The sequence below is a fragment of the Urocampus carinirostris genome, chromosome 1 (genome assembly GCF_059441175.1).
Source record: "Urocampus carinirostris isolate Australia breed hairy pipefish chromosome 1, RoL_Ucar_1.0, whole genome shotgun sequence".
NCBI lineage: Eukaryota > Metazoa > Chordata > Actinopteri > Syngnathiformes > Syngnathidae > Urocampus > Urocampus carinirostris.
The window spans coordinates 28,757,098-28,781,132 of record NC_142349.1 but is presented as its reverse complement, the minus strand read 5'-3'; the positions used below and the strand labels follow the sequence as shown (position 1 = coordinate 28,781,132).

Here is a 24,035-nt window from a genome sequence, read left to right as displayed (position 1 = left end):
AAGGTAATTATGCGTAGATAGCTGACACAGCATGATCTTTAATGCTTCATCCAACTTTCCTCACTACCTTCCTTTCTGACCCCTGCTGACAAACTTAGTTTCTTAGAGTTGAAAAACGTGAAGAGGAACAACAAAAAAATGCCTAAACATTTATGACCAGTAAGCGGTTCATAAACCCTAAAATGATTAACACAATTTGCGTAGTATGTATGTTTGTAGTTCTTTAATCATGCACGTACATCTTCTTGACCCATTGAAGAAATAAACAAAACAACACAGTGGCTCTGTTGGACTAATTGGGAAATGCACAGCGCTAAACATTTTTCACTAGATAACGATATTATGGAAGTAAAGCACTACAACAAATTGGTGCAAGAAGGCAGGGGGAATAAAGAGGTTGGAATTTAATAGCAGGGGGAGCTTGAAAAGAGGCGCAAGATAGAAGAGTGCTAACAAGCGCAGCATGAGGTGAAAATGAGGCCAAAATATATTTACAGCCACGGCGGGAAGATGAAAGTAAAGCTAGCCATTTTCTCTATTGTATGAATGTAGGAGTAAACAACTTTTGTGTGTGTGTGTGATCTTACCGTATATAGAAGGTATGTGAGTACGATCAATTGTAGATAAATGCATAACGTATAAAACATATTCTGGGCGTGACCATTTGATGATCTGACATTCTTTTGTGATTCATGTGAATGGCTATTTACTATTTCAACAAGTTTAATCCTGTGGTCAGATGAAATGCAGCAGAGACTTTGTGTCCTTAAAATAATCATGCCACCAGTCATCACAAATGAGTCCTCAGGAAACATACGTCATTTATGTCTGCATGTGTGTGAGTGCTGTCAAAGTGTGCAAGAGCAAAACCAGATGGGTCACTCCGCATTTGGTCTCTGTGGGTTTGCAGCTGAAAAGAGCTTAATCACATCTTGAGTAATGTAACCCGTCTTGTGGGCGTGCGTGTGAGTGTATGCAGGGATGAATTAGACGCAAACAGGTCGCAAGTGACACCTGTGGGTGGATTTTATTCAAATTTGCATCGAAAAATAAGCAGCTTGGTGTGGATGTGTGCGTGTTATGTAGCATGGTTGTGAAATATCTAATAGCAGAGTTTTTATCATCAATGACTGTTTATTTCGCTTGAATTCCTCACTTTTTTCACCCCTAAACATTTAAGGAAAAGACCAGAATTATAATATATATAAAAAAAAAAACAATGTCATGATTACTCATTGCCCTCACCTATGCCCGCTCGTTTGGCGCCAGCTGCTAGTTGCCTGATTGATTCCCCTCCTATTTATACCCAGTATGCAAGTCACTCCTTGTCAGTTTGTCAGGGAACCTCTGCATAAGCAAGGCAAGCACTTTGACTCTGGCTTCCATCGGTCCCGTCTTCATCTGTGTACTACTCGTCTGTTCCTGATTTACCGTTTGTCTCCGGCTAACGACCCGTTTTTGACCACCGACCACGCGCTGATCTCCCGCTCCTGCTATCGAACCGTTTTGCCCATCTGACCACGTTCCGATCCCACTCCAAGGCAAATCCACTTTCGCATTCTGAACACGCTACGATCCCGTGAGCTGTTTGTTCCCCATGTCCAGCGATTGCTGGCGTTTGTTTCCTCGATAACCCAAATGACCTTTGTGTAAAACGTTACGCGTTTGGGTCTACCATTTTTTCTGGTTCTGACAAACGAGGCTAAATAAGGAAAACATTGGCGGAGTTTCTTACTACCAGAGTATTTATAACCATTAAAAAGTGTTTACAGTTTTCTGATCTATTTTTATACCACTTTATAACAGTTAATATTGCACAAACATAGTATGCTACGATGAGGATGTTTACCATACGCTTTTGATATGAGTCCAAAGTTTTGTGACAAGAAAACAAAGACCTGGAAGTCTGCAATTGTCAAACAACTGACATTTTGCGTCCTGCAATCTTGAGCCAAACGCTGCAAAAACTTGTTGTCCAATTTGCAGATCATTTCCTTATTTGAAAGACATTGGGTCATTGATTTTTTTCCCCCTATTTATCACGTAAAATAAACAAAGCAATACTTGAAGGAGCAACATTCCCAAATATTATAGAAATACGTTTTTTTTTTCAATTTGTATTTTTCTTATTTCACCAGGAGAATGAAGTACAAGAACAAAGAACACAATTACTAAAGTAAATAAAATTATTTACTCAATTCACATTTTACTATCCATTATCAGCACCGCTTATCCTCAGTAGGGTCGCGGGGGTGCTGGAGCCCATCCCAGCCATCTCCGGGCAGTGGGCAGGGGACACCCTGAACTGGTTGCCAGGGCCCACAGAGACAGACATTTTGCTCGCTCATTCACACCTAGGGACAACTTTTGACCGGCCAATTAACCTGACATGCATGCATTTTCGAATGTGGGAGGAAACCGGAGTGCCTGGAGGAAACCCACGCAAGCATGGGGAGAACATGCAAACTCCGCACAGGAAGGTTGGTAGCTGGATCTGAACCCATGACCTCAGAACTGTGCCGCACACGCGCTAACCACCGTGCCGCAGTGCTGCCCACATTTTACCATAAAACATTTTATTTACAGTAAAAGTGGATTTTTAAAAATATTGTAAAATGTTTTTTTTGCGGTTTCATTCGTTACATTTTTTGGAGTAGCATTTATTTTATTAAGTAACAAAGATTTCTATGACATGTCAAATTTCATGTATCTTATAGAAAGAAGCTAAAGCTTCTTTAAATTTCTGAAAATGTGCTCTTATTTTTAATTTTGCATTTTTCGTATTGCCTTAAACAGCACGTCTGTGACCTTTCTTTAAGCAAAATAACATAAAGACATAAAACCTATTAGATTTACAAAATACCTCCTATTAGAGTAAAGGACACTTTACGGTTAATACATGATTCATCTACTCTCACGTTTACACGTTTGTGGCGGTAAGCTACTTGTGTAGCCTCGTCTGCCCTTGAGGCAGACTGATAGAATCGTTGCTGCCATTTCTACTGGCCCTATGACCCACACAGGACATTCGCACCTTTCATTCAGTGTTAGCGGCCCTGGACGCAAGATGTGTGATGTATTTTTCCCAAAGACACGACACATAGCTAGGCTAACATGTTTTATTAAGATACAGAATGATTGGCAGCCTTGAAAAGTGGCCGTACTTTAAACTGTGCATTGAACTAGGTTGCTCCATCCCATTTGGTTTCCCAGGAAACGGCGAAACAATTGCAACCATGGCCCATTGTAATTTGCAAGATTTGTTTTCCCAATACAAACTTTTGTTCTTCATTTAAAGTTCAACGTGAGAGTACCACAACTGCCACTCCAGTAGCAGTCACTTATCTCTCCTTATGTGACAAACAGCAAAAAAATGTCGACTTAACTTTGATTATAAATGACAAAAGCATTCCTGCTTTGTCTGCTCATTCCTTATCACTCAAGCGTGTATTCTTTCACTCTCATTCGTAGGCTGTTCGAACCCTTATTAGAGTCTGCTCGTTATTTGGTCCTGTTCTCATAGTAAGGAGTGTCAAAATCATTTTCACTGAGGGCCACATCAGCGGAATGGTTGTCCTCAAGGGGCTTGAAATAACTTACAAATGTAACTACTCCTTAACGGAAAACAACTCTAAATTAATTATTTATTTAATTTACAAAGATTTCAGGTGCATTGAAAAATATAGCTACACGCACACATTGCTTGTCAGATTTGTTTCATTGCTTCTCTCTAATTGCACTGCTTCCAGATGTCCGCTTTTATATTCAACCCTTAGCATTTATGTGAAATTCATCTAGAAAAAAAAAAAACAATCTAAGACAAGCCAAAGTAAATTGAATGCAGTCCTTGAACTGTTTGGAGAATACGGACTGTTTGGGTCTATTTGGAAAGGTATCACTCTGAAGTTTTGTAAACTAATAATAATAATGATAATAATAAGAAGAAGAATAATAAGAAGAATAATGATAATAATAATCGCTAAAAGTATTACTAACATTGACTAACATCTGAGTTGGAACACACAGAATTAGGTTTTCGATTTGCCTGATTTTTTTTTTTGCAATCAAAAGCCTGCAAAAGAGTGTAGCATTAGCATCTTAGCTGAAAAATAGGTGAGACAATAGCTTGAAGCCTTACCTAGTACCTTGGCAAATTTGATCACAATCTGAAAAACTAAACGTTGTAATTCACACGTTTTTCTCATGGTAGCTATAGGCGTTTCCAAAAGCGGACATTTTGCATTGGTGTATTTTACTTTGGCCATTTTTTAGACATTTTGAAATGGTTGTAAATGTTTAACCTTTCTTTAGAAGCCAATCATTGATTGTAGACACTTGCGCGTAATAATTATGGATGCGGTGTTGCATTTGCGCACTTTTATTTTCTGCTTTGATTTCAATATAGCTTGTGAAGTCAGTAAAATTACGTTGGGAATTTCATTGGCTAACCAATGTGTCATTCCAAATATAAATCGGTCACTAAAGATTTTTGAAGCTGAATTGGTCATGACAATTTTTTTTCAATACAGGGCTTCTTGGGTTGTCCCAGGCTAGGGTCTGTGAAATAAGGCTTGCAATTGGCCAACAATGGTGTCAATCAAAAGGTCAGTGGCTAACAGAAGTATTGGAAATCATCTGACGAGTCTGTTTATTTTTTAAAGGGAGTAATGCAGCCAAATGGTTTACAACGAAGCTTGTCAAACGATGGAGGAATGCTTTTAGGTGGATTTTTTTAACCTATTAGCATTATCGTGTGTTTTGGAGTAAACATTTTACATGGTCAAATTCACTGGACTCTCATTAATGTAACCACACCGTATTTGCAGGGAATGGTGTCATGAATTGAATTTCTCTGCACATTTACATGACTTGACTTGACTATCCCGTTCTTATAGTTTTAGGGCCTCTTGTTTCAGACTGATTGTGAAGTTTCTGTGATGAGTATATTTTAAAGCATTCTAATGATATATGGCATGACGTATTTCAATGACTGATGACCTTGTCAAGACACAACTTTGTTTATAAACAGTCTGACGGTTTTCTGGCGGGCCGTCATAACGTCAAGGGGATAAGCATTTAACCAATCACATTTAAGCCATTACATGTTGCCAGGCCAGCACGGCGGCACAGTGGTTAGCGCTTGTGCGGCACAGTTCATGTCATGGGAACCTGTCGTGGGTTCAAATCCAGCTCCAGACTTCCTGTGCGGAGTTTGTATGTTCTCCCCGTGCTTGCGTGGGTTTCCTCCGGGCACTCCGGTTTCCTCCCGCGTTCCAAAAAAAAACATGCATTTCAGGTGAATTGGCCGGTCCAAATTGTCCCTAGGTGTGAATGAGCGAGTGAGTTGTCTGTCCCCGTGTGCCCTGCGATTGGCTGGCAACCAGTTCAGGGTGTCCCCTGCCCACTGCCCGATGATTGCTGGGATGGGCTCCAACCCCCCCCCCCGCGACCCTAATGAGGATAAGCGGTACGGCTAATGAGATGAGATGAGATGTTGCCAGGCTCAGATATCTCCCCAGCCTAGAGGTGAGGTTTTAAGCACAAGCCTAAGCCCGATCCGAATTTCTGGCCGGTTGAGCCCAAAATGTCAATCATTATGTTCGGGTTAGGCTAGCTTCTCTCTATCGCTGATTTAAAAAAAAAATCATTCACCTGTTATTGTTCTTCTGTTTATACAGCCTTGTTAAAAACAGATTTAAATTGAGAAAACAGGCCTTATGTGGGGCCCTTTGCGTCTCCGCAAAGTCCGTGTTGGCGGCTACCACGGCAGGCTGCGCTCGGCGACAGCAGCACGCAGCGCGTTTGAACCCATAGAACTCTTAACTTTCTACCTCACCTGAGTCCTCAAAAAAAAAAATAGGAAACTTCCCTTTTGGAGCCATGTCTTAGAGCCCATTCATTTGCGAACGACTCATCACTATTTCAGAAGCTAGCTGAAGGCGAAGGTGTAAACTGAAGGTTAAAACAGTCAGCAATTAGTCAGAAGTATACAGGCCTATGGTTTGAATGACACTGGCAAATCTGCAGCCACAGGATAGCACTATTATCTCACCACCCTCTGACGTGATTTTGGTAGTAGCATGGTATAGACCCAACAAAATGTCCTTAATCTTTTGAGCATTCAACTTTTTGTAAATGTTCTCTAGTTTTGATCTATCTATCTATCTATCTATCTATCTATCTATCTATCTATCTATCTATCTATCTATCTATCTATCTATCTATCTATCTATCTATCTATCTATCTATCTATCTATCTATCTATCTATCTATCTATCTATCTATCTATCTATCTATCTATCTATCTATCTATCTATCTATCTATCTATCTATCTATCTATCTATCTATCTATCTATCTATCTATCTATCTATCTATCTATCTATCTATCTCTCCATATATATATATATATATATATATATATATATATATATATAAAAAGTATAGTTGGCCACTGAGACTGAATTTGCATCAGTGCTTTGGAAGGTCTTCATTGACTTGAAAAGCACTATGCAAACGCAATTACATTTACATATTTAAATGATCACTTATGCAAAAAATTCTGACATTGCAAGACATGCTCGATTTTTGAGGAAAACAAACAAGATATAAGGAACTTGGACTTCAAACTGTAGAGTATACATAAAGTTGAACGGCACTCCAGAAGAAGCAAAAATACTTTGGATTCGAGAAATGCAGGAGCTGGACAGATTTGCCCGAAGGCCTGGATAGATTAGTAAATACATATGACACTGGACAATCTCGGATAACAATGTATTCAAATGATACAATGGCATCCTGGACTGACAACATGGACACCTGTATTGCAGATCACAAAAAACATTCCTGGCGGAATACAGAGAAGAAGAAAATGGGGTATGAGTGATACGAGAGATTGGGAATAGTGCGTCTAGAACTATGGTTAACTTTGTGTTATTGTTGCTATTGTTATATCATAAGTGTTATTATTAATATTATTACTATTGTTGTTACATCAATGGTGTATTTCATAGGGAAGATGAAGGAGTAGGGAATATAAGCATTGGCTTCTTACTACCCCTTTTCGAACATATTATGTAACATTATTTTGTTGTTGAGTAATTGTTTTTGTTCTATTTTTTATTTTAATGTTCGAATAAAGTTTTCATTCATTCATTCATTCATATATATATATGCGCCCTCTGTTGGCTGCGGCTGCATCGGCTCGCTACAACGGGTCAGGTGCAATCGACATTTCGTTCTGTGTACATTGTTACACAGAATGACAATACAAGGAAATTATTATTATTATTATTATATATATATATATATATATATATATATATATATATATATATATATATATATATATATATATATATATATATATATATATATATATATATATATATATATATATATATATATATATATATAATATAACAACTTTTTTAGATACTTTCTAAATTCCAGTTGTTTGGCATTGATATAGAAACAGCAGTGTAGTGGCACTGAGCCGTGTCTGTGTATTGTTGTCAACAGACATTGTAAGAAATGTAATTTTGGGTCAAAGCAGTCTTGAGCCATTTATTCCGAGCCGCTCAGACATTTTAAGCTTCCGCGGGCCACATTCATTTACGTGGCATGAAACACTTGGTCCCCGGGCCATGAGTCCAACATAGTATGTGACATCTAGCTAATGGAATAAAAAAAATCCAACTCTGTCTTGTGTATTGAAGGAAGAGTTTTAGTGTGAGAACTCACCATTGTTGGAGCGTAAAGCCCTGGCCGAGATACCGTTGGTCCCTATAGGATGGTGTATTCCAGTTCCATCCACAACTCCCGCCTCGCCTGGCTGCTTCAGCAGCTCCGTCAAAGTCCTGAAGAGTAGGAGAACATGATTATATAAAGCAAACAGGAAAACAACAATTGATATATGCTAGACTTTTTAGCACAGATAACAGGAGGCTGATATGCTGAAAAGTTCACTTTCATTGAGAACATCATTAGAACATTTCCAAACTGCCCTTATATAAGCTGTCCGGCATTCAACTATAAGCCTATAGACTCCCACAAAAAGCTCGTTTGAGTTATTGTTGAAAAAGTGAACAAAAAAGATGAAAAAGAGAATGTCTCTGGATGTCTGCCAATGGGACTGTCAAACAATGAGCTTTCCCTCTTGCCATCTTTTTGTTGTCGGGTGCTTTTGAACAATTTCATATGGGATGCTTCAAAAGAAATATGGCAGGAAAATTCTCAAACGTGCACCAGTGGATGGAAACTGTTTTTACCAGAAAAGACGGCTCAATTTTCAACTATGTAAATGTTCAATTTGTTGAGCGAGTTACATTTTACATAAGAAAAAAGTATTTCCACTGTATGCTGCTGTTCGATCATTGTATTCATTAACCTTAGTCAGGGGTCGGCAACCTAAAATGTTGAGAGAGCCACAATGGACCCAAAAACACATTTGTCGGGAGCTGCAGAGAAAAAAGCCTTATAATCAATGCAATACATGCTTCATCAATCAAATTTGAATCAATCCATTCTATTGGCATTTAAATACGCACAATTGGCTTGAGCCATGTCATTTTTATCAGAAAATAAGGGAGGGGTATGGGAGGGGGTAGTTTGGTGGGGGATTCATCTGGAGGGTGCCGCCAAATATATGTCCAGCGCTTCCTTGAATTGATTGGTGGTTGACTTGTTGACAACCTCTTGAGGCAAGCCGTTCCAGGGCCCAGCAACACAAACAGCGAAGGATGCCTTTTTGCCGGTTTAGCCAGAGCTGTGGCAGCTGCATCTTTTGGGAGTGACTGCGTAATCCCATCTCCTGTGCAGGTGTTAAGGACAACTCTCGCTGGAGATCCACATTGTCATTAATGATTTTGTAGGCCAGGATTAAGATGCTAGACGCTTTCCTTAACCAGTGACGGTGGTTGAGAAACTCGAGTCACTGCTCGTAAGACAGGTTGCGGAGCCCCTGGACCATTTTAGCTGTCACTCTCATGATACCTGTAGCCCGTATTCAATGATGGGTTTCACCAGAGACACATACAGGGGTATGAATATGTCGACTGTCACTGTGTCAAACGACCAGTAAATCAGGAACAGGATACCACGAGCCTTGTTTGCCGCTTGCATGCGCTGCGCTTAAGGGGTGAGTCGACAAGGATGTCCAGGTCTTTTTCAGGGTTCGTCTCTGGTAGCAGCGGGTTATCAGGCTCGAAGTCTAGAGGACTGGTTGGTGGGGAGCTGATCGAGACGTAAATCCCATAGGTTTGACCATGTCCAGGTGGAGGCATCAACGAAGGTCTTTAAAGCCGGGCGATAATTTAGACATCATCGTCAAAGAGAAGAGAGGACCCTTTGAAGCTCTGGCAGCTCATTCGCAATCACCAGGAAGAGCAGTGGGCTGTTCACCGAAGCTTGAGAAACCCCACTCAAAACAGTTGACAGAAACAAAAGCCTTGGCGAAGTCCAAGAAGACAATGTTGACTGCATCGCCACCGTCCATGATAGTAGTCACCCATTCCTCCATAACCAACAAGTTGGTGAGGCAGGATCTCTTTGGCACGAAAACATGTTGGGATTGATAAATTGATGCATCGGTTAGGAGGTGGGTCATTAAGGCTGCTTTCAGCAGGGATTTGAACATGTTGCAGACGACAGAGGTGACGGAAACTGGGCTATAATTGAGACGATTTAGAAATCTGGTATTTTGCATTGCAGCTAGGGTTCACCAGGCAGAAGTTCAAGCCCAAGAACCGCGACTTCACGTCACAATATTTAACTAGGCTGCTGTTGTACACTGTGTTTTTACAACCCGATACCATTGAGAGAGTGGTAGTCAAACTCGTCATTTCCTACCCATGAACTTGTACCAGCTGATCTTCCCTTTCGTCTCATGGTTACATAGTTAATGATTGCGTGATGTTGGTTCTCCTACAGAAACCGTATCAAAACCAAAATGTAATTCCCTGTTCCATCATTTTCAATTTGTAAAGATTATTATAAAAGCGCTAAAAAGACACCTGCGGCTCCTGAGCCGCAGGTTGCCGACCCCAGTGCTAAGTCATCCAACTTATGTGGACAACTTCTAATTCTGAATGCATTTTTTCAATGCTGATTATCATTGAGTTAGTTTTCAACTGCTCATTTTCGTACAAAAAATAAACGTTTTCCAAATTCTGGAAAAAGCTGAACTTTGAAAAATGTCCCTCTAAATATGAAAAGCCTTAATCAACAGACATAGACGAGTGCGGCAGCCGGCAGCTAAACGCTGTCACAACAGTTTGACCTCTAATACGTATGTTTTCTGTCACGCCATTATGCCATCATTGCAATTTGCTGCACATGAACTCTTGTGATGCCTTTTATAATGCACAGTGGGTTTGATAATCTTCAAGTAGAGCTCCTTACAAAAGTATTGAACCCCCAGGACTTTTTGACATATTGCCATATTTCAGGCTTCAAAAATAACTCCTCATTATTTAAATTAGTTGATTACCCTAAAACTGGGCTTATTAACCAGTATCATTAACAGCTACAAACTTTCTCACTTTTCCCCTTTTACCACATGGTTTTTGTTTTGTTAAATAGAAATGCAAGTTTCTTTCTCACATTGTTGACAAACAATGTCATTTGTTATTTATTTTTATTTGATTCTCCTTGCCATGTAAACACATTTGTTAGAATCGTGTGTAGAATTGTGTGTCTAAATATTTTTCTTTGATCTCTAAAACATCATTATAAATGTCAACGGACTGGAAAATCGATATTTTAAAGCTAAAAATACAATATGTTGTGAGGATTGTTTCTTGATATTACTGGGACAAAAGAGGCTATTTCAGACTATTTCTAATGGTGAGTTGTCAGCCACACTCGCTGGCCGACGCGGTAACCACCAAATTAAAATTTAAATAAATAAATGTAATTTAAAGCAATTTTCTCTAAACTCTGTTTAACCTTTGCTGTTTTCTTGCAACCCTGTAGGGAATATAGGAACCTGCGAAGAACATGATTTTAAAATCTCCCCTGCGACCCTACTAAGGAGAAGCAGGGCAGATAATGGATGGATGGATTTTAAAATATGTTGTATTTGTGCTTTTAAAATGTAATTTCTTGTAAACCAGGTTCCTCCTAAAAATTAATACTCGACAGAGAATATGAGCAGAAAACTTTGTTTGTTCTTGAATTCTTCTCTGATGCAAACACGAGTGACACGGCCTCAGATAACAAACGAGGAAAGGGACGAGTGCAGCCAAGAAGAACATAATGTAACCGCGCTCTCACTGTGATCTCCTTTGCCCTCGCTTCGACTCCTTTGCTGGCTTATTCTCTTTCACCTCATTAATGTCTGTTCACTTCCATTGACTTCTTATGTCTGTCTTGCTCTTGCTCCTCCATAACTCAACTTTTTGCCGTTGAAAACAAAGGCTGCAAGTGCTTGTGCCAATTTGCCTTCCCTTTTCTTATGTTTTCATCCGCTTAAAGATGGCTTAATTGCTCATCAATCCCCATGTTGGTCAGGAATGATCTTTTCTCTCCTGCTTTTATCTTTTTTGCTTTACTGTCCCTCTGTTCCACTTTCAACATCAGCCAACAGTCCCTCCCCACTCCCCTTTCGTAAAAGTCCATTTTTTTTAAAGAAAATTTTAATTTCTGAAGGAATTGCTGTCTGCCTTCTTGTGATCCAATTCCACCAACTTTAGAATGGTCCCAGCAGTGTCTGGACCTTCAAATGAGTTGGGGAAATTTTCCCATCATGTTTCAAAGTCTCAGTTCGATGTATTTTACCTGAATTGGTCTAGGCGTTTGTGACTTACAGTTCATATACTTTTAAAGTAATCTACTTGATACTACAACAGAGTATGGTTAAACTTCACTTTCTCAGTATGCTCTTCAGGCAAGATTTTTTTTTAGAAAGTGTAGGAGTTTTTTCATTTGATTGAGTCCTGCTTGCTGAAAAATGCACCCGCACTTGTATTGATATACTATTGTAACCTTTTAAAAAAAATCTTCATTTACTGGATATCAAAATAGTGAGGACCTTTACACAAATTACAATATTGATCAAGAAACACGCTAATATATTAACCCTGGCATCAAATAAATCCACTAATAAAATTACAATCAAGTACCATACCGTTCATTACAATTAAGACATGAATCAAGTCACCAAGCCAAAATGAAAATTAGTCGACTCAAATACACAAGTAACCTGTGACGAGAAGAAGATATTAGCCAACAGACATCTTGGCAAAGATTTGCGAAAGGATCCGGCAAACAGGACAATGGCATCTTCATGGACAAAATATCTAAGAAGTATGCTGCCAAAGAAAGGAAACCTCCAACTATGATCAAACTAAAGAACTATCAGTCTCATCAGCCATGCAAGTAAAGTTATGCTAAAGATCTTACTGAATATATTGAAACCACATGCTGAAAACATTCTAGCCTAAGAACAGGCAGTATTCAGGGAGGGAAGAAGAAACACAAAACATATTTGTAATCTGCATAGTCTATGTCGGAAATGTCATTAACATCAAAGAAACCTCTAATCCACCATCTCTTTGCTGATTTTAAGAAGGCATTTGACAGAGTATGGCAAGCCGCCTTGTGGGCCAGCATGCAGAAGTACAACATGGGCCAGACACTAGTTCAGACCATTGAACAGCTGTACGCTATGGCCAACAATGTGGTACTGATCAATGGCACCATTGGAGCGTGGTTTTAAACCACAGTCACTGTAGGACAAGGCTGAATTTTCTCTCTCCAACTTCATGCAACATCTTTTCTGTTGAGGATCATGACCAAAGGCCTGGAGCAACATGAAGGTACAGTCAGCTTTGGGTGATTAAACGTCACTAACCTCACTTTTGCTGATGTTTACAGACTGGCAAAGCAAGAACCAGAACCTAGAGATCTGGTCAATCGCCTGGACAAAGCATCAAACCAGTACGAGATGAAAATCGGTACAGAATAAAACAAAAGTAATGACCAACAATCCCCAAGGTGTCCCCCCATAAACATCAAGCACCACCAAGAGCCTGAACCTGTCACCATTTTAAATATCTTGGAGCTGTCATATCAGAAGAGGGGTGGGAACCAAAAATTGTGGGCGGAATAGCTCAAACCACAGCCGCACTTGAAGGGACAAGAATATTGCAATAATATCAAATATCAGACTCATAAAAACGCTGGTTACTTCCATATTTCTTTACACTTGGACTCTCACAACAAAGTAGGAAAGGAAAATACAGTAAATATAAAAAGTATTAATTTATTGCATTATTTTGGGTTGGACACAAGAGCAGTCAAAATAACATAATTTCAAATATGCTTTAGCATACCTTAAGTAGACTGATGAAACAAAAATTAAATGATTTGCACGTAACAAGGTGCGGCATGGTGGTAGAACACAGCATTCAAGGTGAAACACTATACACATTGGTGGTCTTGTCATGCTGTGGGTCTGTCTGGTCAGTTCAGGTACTGACAATCATTTTCTAGTTGAAGGTTGCATAGATTCAAGGAAATATTAGCAGATACTTGCGGGCAATATTCAAGAAATCAGTGACAAAGTTAAAGTTGCACCAGGCTGGATACTTTTAATGAGATAACAGCCCAAAACACTTCTCAAATTCTTTCAAGTTAATTTGTCTTAGTCCCTAGACCTGAATATTATTGAAATTCTGAGGTGTGATGTAAAGCGGACTTTCCATGCTAGGAAACTATAAAACCTGATTGAACTTGCAATATTTTGTAAATAAAAATGGTATCCTCAACCAGAACCCAGACCCTCATCTGAATATATATGAACCATTTAGAGCAGGGGTTGCCGAACAAGTCCTTGAGAGCTGCATGTTCTGCATGTTTTTTTTGTTTCTCTGCTCCAAAACAGGCAAAATTATCGGAATCATCAATGTCAGAAATGTATGTCATTACAGCTATGACAAAGAAACCTAGAGGTTGAGGCCAGTTTGGTAAATGTTTACAAATTGACATGATCTGATTTCACAGAATGTCTGCAGCACCAATTTTGGGGTGTTGCGCTCTCAAAATACGTCCGTCATAGATAAAATAGATATAATGTTTTTGCACAGTGAAATGAAAAATATATGATGTGCCAACTGAGCTTATGATACCTAGAAATAGTTACTAAGTGTCATAAAACGCTATTTCTGTCTTTAAATCCCGAATATAATCACAAACTTCACAATCCAAAATTAAGTTGGACTCTCAGTTTTGCAAAAAATGCATGTTGTGCTAACTGGTAATGCAAATGCACGTATAATAGAATAATTAAAACAACTTTGAATACATTAAACACGTTTTTTTTTTCACTCTGATAAGATTGTTTTCGAGTCCTGAGAAAAAAAACGTTTTTGAAAATTCTAATGTACGCAAATATTTGCACCATTTAACTGATTTGCTTTTGTTTGTAGTCACAATGTTTTCATTTTGATGCATAATTTATTGAACATCAAAAGGATAGTGACACTTAAAATCAAGCAATACATAAACAAAAATAAATAAAGAGAATAATACACTGTAAGTATGGAGTACATCATATTGGAACAATCATATGATATTATGTATTCTGTTCAAAACAGTGGGGGAAAAACAGTAGCAACCAAAGTTGGCGTAAAGTCAATGCACATGATTAAAACAGTTTTTTTTTGCTAATCAGTGCAAGTGCAAGGTCTGTTTATGGTTTCCTTGGCTGTCACCTTCTTTTTCTTCGTTTTCTTGTTTGTTGTCTTTGTAGCCACCTTTTAGATTTTCAGCTCTACCAGGCTGGTAAATCTTTTGCGAGTTCTGGTGAATTGAAAGGAAAATAACTCTTCAATAGAAACGCCTACAAAATTCTTCTTTTGTGAATAATGTAAGGGAAACACAGCTTATGATTTACTGAAATGCATTTACCATGTACACATTAATATATTACAGTGGTCGGCCCATATCCATTTTTGTGATTGGCTTCCTCTATTTAGTGTGTAAATCTGTTTTCTTGAAACTATCAAAGGAGCTAGGCTTGTTATTTAGGTCTGCTAATGAACGGCAGCAGCAATTTAAGTTTACTTTCATCAGATTTTACACTTTTAGATCCTTAAAAGAACAAACAGAAGTTACCAACAATATTTATATTCTGGAAAACCCCAGGGCAGTGTTGTGCCCCATCTAAACACTTAACTAGCTTGTGGTGACGGGACCAAAAACTTGCATGATTAATTCATTCACCCACATTGCCCACTCTGTGGAGTGTGGAAGAGAGATAGCATACACACTTGAGTTTGTAAAGAGAGGGTGAAGGAGTCAAGCACTGTGAAAACAAACAGCTGTGACGGCGCAAGTTTGTGCACCATCACAAGATTGCGTTGGCTTGGACGGTGTGACTAAGGATGTTACTCTGTTCTGAATTGCTGACTATGCTAAAAATAACGCGGGAACACCATCCCCCGGTCATTGAATAAGAAATTCACAATTGTTCGCACACATACAAACTACACCCTTACGGGGTATAACATAACACAGCATTTCAGAGCTGAATCACTCCTCACTGTCACTGCAGGTTAGTGTGGAGGTCAATACCACCCACAGATCATTCAGAAAGGCAGCTAACCCAAAGTAGAGGAAAACACAGAGACAGATTAACAGTTCTGCTGGGTTTATAGACAACAGTGGGCTCTCTAAAGTCCATTTCAATCTGTTCCGGGAGAAAATTTATAAACCCAGAGGAAATAATGGACATCATCCATTCCCACGTCAAACAGTAAGACTTTTTATGGCCTAAGTTGCTAAAAGTTAACTGTGAATGTTCAAAGTGGTCATTGATGATTTTTTTACAATAGCTACAGTTACTAGTCACTTCATTTTAAAAGTAATTCCATTAGCCCCCCCAGATAAATCACACTCATAAGCAGCATGTTACTCTGAAAGTCACAATCAAGTTACAAATTACTGTATATACTTGCATTAAATCGAACCCCCTAAAACTGTTTTAAAATAGCCACTTAATAAAGTAAATAGAAGAAAACTTGTACATCAACCTGCAGAAGTGTCAGGTCAAGTCATGTTTATTTGTGTAGCCATTTATCACAAGGAGTCTCAATGGGATGCACAGACCCAGTAGGGCTTGAGTAGGGTTAGCATTGGGGTTTGGGTAGGGCTAGGATAGGATAAGTGTTAGGATTAAGATTAGGTTAGGTTCAGAATTAGAGTAGTGTTAGGGTATAAGGGGGTTTTAAGTAGGGTTAGCATTAGGGTTTGGGTAGGTAAGCGCTAAGTTTTGGTTAGGGCTAGCTAGGGTAGGATAGGTTTTAGGGTTAGGCTTAGGTTAGGTTCAGAATTAGGGGGGTGTTAGGGTTTGTGTAAGTTTTGGGTAGGCTCAGCATTAGGGTTTGGGAAGGGTAAGCGTTGGGTTTTGGGTAAGGTTAGGTGGTGAACCCTTCATATTTTTTAGCTTGTGAAATCTGGACAATTTACAAACGAACGATATAAATTTTGTCTCCCAACTTTGAACCATTTGGAGATATCCTTCTCCATTCATAGGTACTGTCCAAGACTTTTGATGTCCCATGGTGTATTGAAAAAATAATTGTACACATAAAACGACTAAAAATCAGCATCTATTTACCGTAAATTCTGTGCTCACGTTTTCCCCATTGATTTTCTTTTGGTTTTGTTGTTTCTGTATAAGCCAGGCCCTTTCCCCCACGCTACTGGTGACACACAACTAAATATCCTTATATAAACTGACCCTCAGATTTCAGAATTGCATTTTATAGTTGTACATTCGGCCTAGATCTTAGTATATACAGCAGGGAGAATATCTCCACGCGCAAATATTCAGTGGCCTCGTACTCTGTGTTTAATACAGTGCCACCATAACTGTTTTTAGTTTTACTTTGAAGGTAAATGTAAACAACCCCACCCTGCTTCAACGTTGCTTGAGGTTTGAGGCTTGAAACAGCTAGGGATCAGAGGACTAATTCCTTACTTATAACAAGCAGCAGAGTAACGCACTGTTGACTGAGTAATGCACTGCAATGACGGTGGGTTTGCAAAATCTCGTCTCATTAGCTGCGCCGCTTATCCTCAGTAGGGTTGCGGGGGTGCTGTAGCCCATCCCAGCAATCATCAGGCAGTGGGCAGGGGACACCCTGAACTGGTTGCCAGCCAATCGCAGGGGTTTGCAAAATGTTATTGGTAATACTTTCCAGTATCCGATACAGAAAAAAATAATTGTGTTCCAGGAACCCAATAAGTGTTCCCTTTAAGCTGCGTGCGTGCGCAATTGCCTACAACACATAGCTTCTCCATTTCCTATGTTTTTATGATTTTATGTCTTGTTTTTATTTAATATTTCGCTTACGATTTTTTTCATTGTATTTTTTTCATTGTCTGTACAGTGTCCTTGGGTGGCCTGAAAGGCGCTTTTAAATAAAATGCATTATTATTATTATTATTATTATTATTATTAATTGCACAATGCTCGCACATTCTCAGCGCACAAGAAAATCTAGCCAGCGCACAAAAATGAGGGCTCAAAATTACTAATAAAGAAGCGACTTAAGTCAGAGTTACAGTCCATGAAGGTAAAAATATACGGGTTCCCCTGACGTTGTGTCCTAAATGCGGTATTTTGAAGTCGAGTCGAAGTAGAACGAAGTTGAGTAAAGTTAGTAGAGTTTGTTGAGAACCGGCTTCTTTGGCTCGGCTCACTAAAAGGAACCGGCTCTTTTGGGTCCTAAACGGCTCTTCAGGTTGTTTTTGCTTCTTTCATCCCAACATGACCAAATATAATGTAAAATTATGCACAAAATGACTTAAAGGAAGGAGGGGAATAGAACAAAAAAGAAAAAAATACCGAAATGAAAAAGTAGTCAAAAGCTGAGATAGAAAGAAACAAAAAAAAAGAAGGAAAATTTTAGGAAAAAAGCCAGAAAAAAAGAAAAGAAAGAAATGTAGGAAAAAAGTAAATAGAGAACAAAAAGAAAAAAGTAACAGCTCGGAAAAAAATAAACACAATGAGATTTTTTTTAAAGGAATTTAAAAAAAAGTAAAAAAAAAACACAGAAAAAAGAAGAAAAAGTTTGTGTTGCATTCAAATAATTTCCAATTATATCAAGTGAATCTTGTTGCCAACATTGTACTTCCACAAAAAAATGTGATAAAGTACAGTTCTGTATCTTACAACTGACTAAATAAGCCCCCCAAAATGTTAATATTGTGCGACAAAATATATCAGAAAAAAAAGGAATGGATATCTGGTGAAAGAATTGTAAGAACAAACGACGTTTGTAGGCCGTACATGAGTCAATTCATTCAAAAGAGAAAAATAATTTTGCATTGCCGGAAACTCAGCAATATGTAACTTGATGTCAAGTTTTGGACATGTTTGATAATTAATTATCTTGCCACAATTGGGATTATGGTTGCTCACTGTTGTTTCAAGCGTTGCTCACCGACTTTGTGTGAACGCTCAGACCCGTGGAAAATTAGAGGGAACATTAATCCCAACACTGTGTATAAATAGTCAAAAGCTGACTTTGTGTAAAAAGACTACACTCTGGATTGCTTGTTAGTCAAATGCAGGCCACAGCAAGGCAGACAACCTATTACATTTCTATTCCCTCTAATCAAGTCAAGCAAGTAAACCACATTATACAAAACACGTTTACTAAAAATGTATGTAATAAATTTGTAATTTTGAAAATTAACTATTTAAAAATTTGATGAATCATGAAACCAAAAATATGTACTCAAGAATTTAATAAGAATGACTCAAAACCGTGCTTATTACTAAACGATGTAAAATAGCAGTGAATGCCTGTACTCGTTATATTTATGGCCAAACTAAAAGCAGCTATAGGTGTTGCATTTGGGTTAGAACAAATTGATCTGTACACTATACTCATATAAGTCATCCCAACTCTGAGTCATTCTTATTAGGCTGCTTACACTGACTGTAAATCAACAACTGGCATACATATTATGATGCATGGTAGTAGGGCTGCAACTAACGATTGTTTTAATAATCGATTAAACTGACGATTACATTTTTGATTAATCAATGAATCGGATAAAAAAACATATTAATAATTTCCTCTTTATTCAAATATTGAAATTTTGTGGACAAATAAGAAAATAGTGCACAAAAACAGAATATTCTACAATATTAAACAATAAAAAAAGTTTGATAGTGTATGAATGTTTATATTCTGTCCCAGTGCTGCTGTTTCACAAATTGTTCTTGGGTTTACCTGCTTATCTTTTCTCTTAATCAACCTGAAGTTTTCCTTTTTGCAATATTGATAAGCCAATAGATGAGTTTACTATTCACCGAGTAATGAAATTCGATTTTTGAATTATTCTCTTTTTAGGTCTACCAAAGCTGCTCAAAAATTCTTTAATGCAATAGAATTCTGTCTGTCGGTGATTTTTGTTGTTGTTCTTGTTAAGCACTGCAAAGAGTAGCTAACCTTTCAATCAAGTCCTGTGCAACATTTTTTACCCATGTCAAGAAACCGGAAATAACATTTTTTGGGATACAAAAAAATGCAAACAAGGTCAGTGTGCCTAAGCATGTTAAAATGATGCTCATCGTTTCAGAGGGTCTGATACAATGGTCTCTGGGGCGAATGTACATTTTTACATTGTGGCGCACGCACATGCACACAACATACACAGTTTTACCACGACTGCCAGATAGTGCTCCCTTGTAGGTTGGTACAGAGCCTCGATCTGTCTCCCACCCTGCTGTATTCCTATTAGACCTGACAGCTGCCAAATAATGTCCCTTGGCATGGTTGAGTGGCCGCTATGCCAGGGACTGTTTGTGCTCATGCACTGTTTCCAGGACACACACTCAAAAATATTCTGAAAAAATGGACTTCCTCGGAAAATTGAGCTTTGACCTTGAATTCAACACATGTTCACCTGTTTGTACTTTGAACATGAAGGAAACTTTTGCAGCAAAAAATGTCCCATTCATTTTTTGGGGGGAGTTGGAGAACTGTAATTGTCCTACAAGGATAATACCATATGTCGGCTACTGTGGAATGTTATTGCACATAAAAAAGAAAAAAGAAAAGAAAGAAAAAGGTTTGTTTTTGAGTTAATCAAATCTTTTCTCATAGACTAAAATATGTTTTGCCCGAGACACATCACAGAAACTGGTTCCCCTACAACCCGAGTGGTTAGGGATTCTACCAACAAACACAACCAACACAGCCAACCCAGCCCAAATAACCCGACCCAACCCAATTCAACCCGACCCAAACCAAACCAAACCAAGCAAGCAAGCAACCAACCAACCAACCAACCAACCAACTCTTTTCATGAGTGCATCAAGCTCAGAGATGAAATTCCCTTATTTTACGAACTTATTCCAGGAGGGCACAGTGTGTTTCTACCACGAGCGGCCGTAGCACTGTAGCGCTTCTCTACCTTTGATGCTGGTGAGAAGGAATGTCATTAGATTTTGTTACATGTCTCTTAGCCAATGAGAAGCATCAGAGTACCCATCTGAGTCTCAAGCGAGTTTTGCATTCTACTATTTCCTAGTTTTTTCTTTTCGAGACCAAATGTCATCGCATGCGGACGTGCTTCGTTTTGCTTTCGCTTTTAATATAGGTGTACTAAGTGTTTTAGCCCCTAATTATGTCTCTGAAGAAAGTCAGTGCAAGCAGCAAAGTTGCTACAGGTGAAAAAAGAAAAGTAGTGCGTACAACTATTGCATTTAAGAAAGAAATAATAGCAAAATATGAAGGAGGTCTGCGAGTGTCTGATCTTGCTAGGGAATACCCCACCGTCCCCCTGCGCCTTCTGCTGACCACCACAAAGGTAAGAAATCCTATTCATAATTCTTTTCTTTATCCTTTTTTTTATTTTTACACGTACATGTTAGCGTAATCTTTCGTACGGAAGATTATGATAACGCGAACGTACGATTAGCCTGGGTTAGCTTCATGTTTACGTTAAACATTCAAGGTAAACATTCAGGGTGTTGGGACGCAGCCCCCTTTCAAATGAACCGCTCACTTGTGGAGACCCGGGTGCTAAATGATTTGTAAACGACCTGATTTTTTTATTTTTACACGTTCATGTTAGCGTAATCTTCGTACGGAAGATTACGATAACGCGGACATACGATTAGCCTGGGTTAGCTTCATGTTTACGTTAAACATTCAAGGTAAACATTCAGGGTGTTGGAACGGATTAAAACGATATACTTTATTTTTAATGGGAAAAATGATTTTGGTGATCGAACAAATCGGTTTTCAGACAGGGTTCTGGAACGGATTATGGTCGAGAACCGAGGTTCCACTGTACCTTGTTTTGAAACCTTTGTTTACAACAAAAATGAGAGTCAAGATGAACTTCATCTATTTCAACTGCGAGAGGGAGAAATATTTTAAGCGGGATATTTATTAATATGGGACAAAGACTTTGTATATTTTACGAAAATAAATTGTACTGAAAAATGTTTTTTTTTGTATGGAGATCAGGTTTAGCGGCTTTGTTGAATGTTATCTTAACATTTAGTGTGTGGCTCTCACTGAAGAAAAAATCCCCAAATTTGGTTTTATAGATCTTCGAGTCCAAAGGTTACTTGCAATACTTTGTTGTCGGGCTTTTCAAGTCAAGACCACAAACCGACATTTACGAATACTCTCTCTCCCCTGACGTCTTCATATCATAGTAGTGAAAAAAATGTCCTAATATAACATACTGCAAGGCCGGTGAACCAGTTGCTGGCAGCCATTCAGTGCTGAGAAGGCGGCGTTGGTAAAGATGATGTCACAGAAAATACCATATGTCACTTTCTGAGTCACTGCTCACACTCATTATTTTTAGGCTTTAGGACAATTTTAGAAACAACAAAAAGATTCATTTGGCTTCGGGGATTTGTTCTCAAACATGCAGCGTTGTGACGCACATACAGCCCACGCATGACTTTACCCTGCACATATACAATGTTACATTCGCACACCAACACGTCATACTGCAAGAAATCAGCGAAATTGCCAAACATTTGACATTATTCATCATCATCAACCATATTGTGCCTCCATTAGGATGGAATGTTAAATTTGATCAGTTCCGCACTACCTTCTTAAATGCCTCAACAAGTCACCCATGGATATCCAAATACTTCCTGTAGAATGGCAAATGTCGATGCAAAGTTGTTATATATTGTATGCTGCTCTTCTCCGAAATTTGCAAGACAGGGGAGTCGAAAAAGGATACAAAAAGTGTCACTCTCACAGAAAGATATAATAAAATACTTTTCAGAATAAAGTTTTTTTCATTTTACTAAAATAATGAGTGAGACCTGCGGGGACCTGCGGCTGCTCAGTTGGCGCCAACAGCCCTGGTCGCTGATTGGCTCCTTGCCACTTTTTAAACCCCCTGGCTCCCTGTTACCGGCGTCAGACCGTCTTGCGAACCTATGCTCCCAGCTAGGCAAGCTCATACCTTCCGACATCTTCCTGCCCTGTTTTCTCCTGCCTGATACCTGTTGCCGACCTGTTTCTGGACCCGTTTCTGCCCTGCTCTGTCATCCCGACCACCGACCTGTTTTCTGCCTGCGTTCCAGCCACCTGCTACCCGTGTCCATTGATCATCGGATCGTGGAAGCAAGCACTGCTCTCTCTATCAATAAAACAAATGCTACTGGGTCCTGTCTCCGTTTCTGGCTTGTGACATTATATATATTTGAAATGTGTTTTTGTAGTAAGATATGTTGATTTTAAGAATTTCTAGTTTTGTGAAACAAATTGAAAAGAAATACTTAAATGGATGTTTTCAGAAAAATACCTAAATTGCCACAAGCACCCAAAAACCTCACAAAAGACTGGCCGAAAAAAGAAGAAGAATTGTGCGGTTTGTATTCTTCCTTGTGCTCTTAAAGTTAGATACCACAATGGTTACATCTATTGTTCAAGTAATAAACATGGTCTCTTGAAGGAAAATAACGTGAAAAATACTTACATGTGAGTGGGTACTTGGCTGCTAATTTTATTTAACCATGCACATATCCATAAGAGTAGGTTAACCAAACATTGCTAGTGAACATAGATCCAGGGTCAGGAGCTGTTTTGACCCAAAGAGCCATGAAAGCAAAATAGTTTTATTTTGTATTTTTTTTTGAAGATCAAACTGCTCTGGGTGCTTGATTAGCATTGTTAGGTGTTTAGAGTTTGTCCTGTGGGTTTCCATCATAACATGTCTTAACAGTGAGCATACATTGTCAAATGAGCTTCCATATAAAGAATTCCATAGAGACGTACAGCCAAATCATGGTCTGGTGGTGTAACACTATGACTGTAAACTGTATTGGAAATTGTGCCATCTATCTTCTGGCCCAAAACAGTCTTTGGCTTCACACACTGATATTGGAATGATTCAGAAAAGCTTTGCTGGGCTATATTTTATCTCCAAGCCAGATGTACTCATGAATAGAGGGATCATTGGTATGCGCAGCGTAGGTTCCTGGCCCCTAACATAGGTCGTAGATTTTGTCGTTTGTCTTAAGATCCATTTTGCTCATATTGTGCAATTTGCAGACTAAAAGCAAAAAAAGGAAAAATAAAAGCTAATTGCTTGTCATCGGTTAGGGTCAACATGCCAACCATCCATCGTTCTGACATCACTTTTGAAAGGATCAATCAGCCCTTTCATACCATTTATGTATGTGCACTCCCTGCCCTCAAACACGGGACGCACATGTCAAGTAAAATCTGTCCATGTCAGGGCCGGAGTGATAAATAATAGACCTTTCACACTCTTGCCATCCGTGCACTGCGAAGTTAAGTGACCTTGCATTACCACCACGGGTACGGACGCATGTGACTCGCATGAGTTATTCACCCGAGGCTGACTTTTTACACAAAGGTGAGACAAGGGCTCTTCTCCAATATGAGAAAAGTGAAACGGGACCATTTTTGCTCATTTGGTTCCGAATGCTTGGAAAGAGGAATGTGGCCGTCTCCCACATTTCTTTCTATTTGTAGCATGAGAAGATGCAGATGGTTACGAGGCAAT

The 24,035-nt window shown here is 38.9% G+C and overlaps 1 protein-coding gene across 2 annotated transcripts in view; it reads right to left on the bottom strand.

Moving 5' to 3' along the window:
• LOC148374201 (protein shisa-8) overlaps window positions 1–24,035 on the bottom strand; it is a 113,973-nt gene that overhangs the window by 61,728 nt on the left and 28,210 nt on the right. For both annotated transcript variants that reach the window (XM_088333588.1, XM_088333596.1), the window contains exon 3: window positions 7,743–7,858. In XM_088333588.1, coding sequence (XP_088189714.1) covers window positions 7,743–7,858 — 116 coding nt within the window. The remainder of the gene's footprint in view (window positions 1–7,742; window positions 7,859–24,035) is intronic.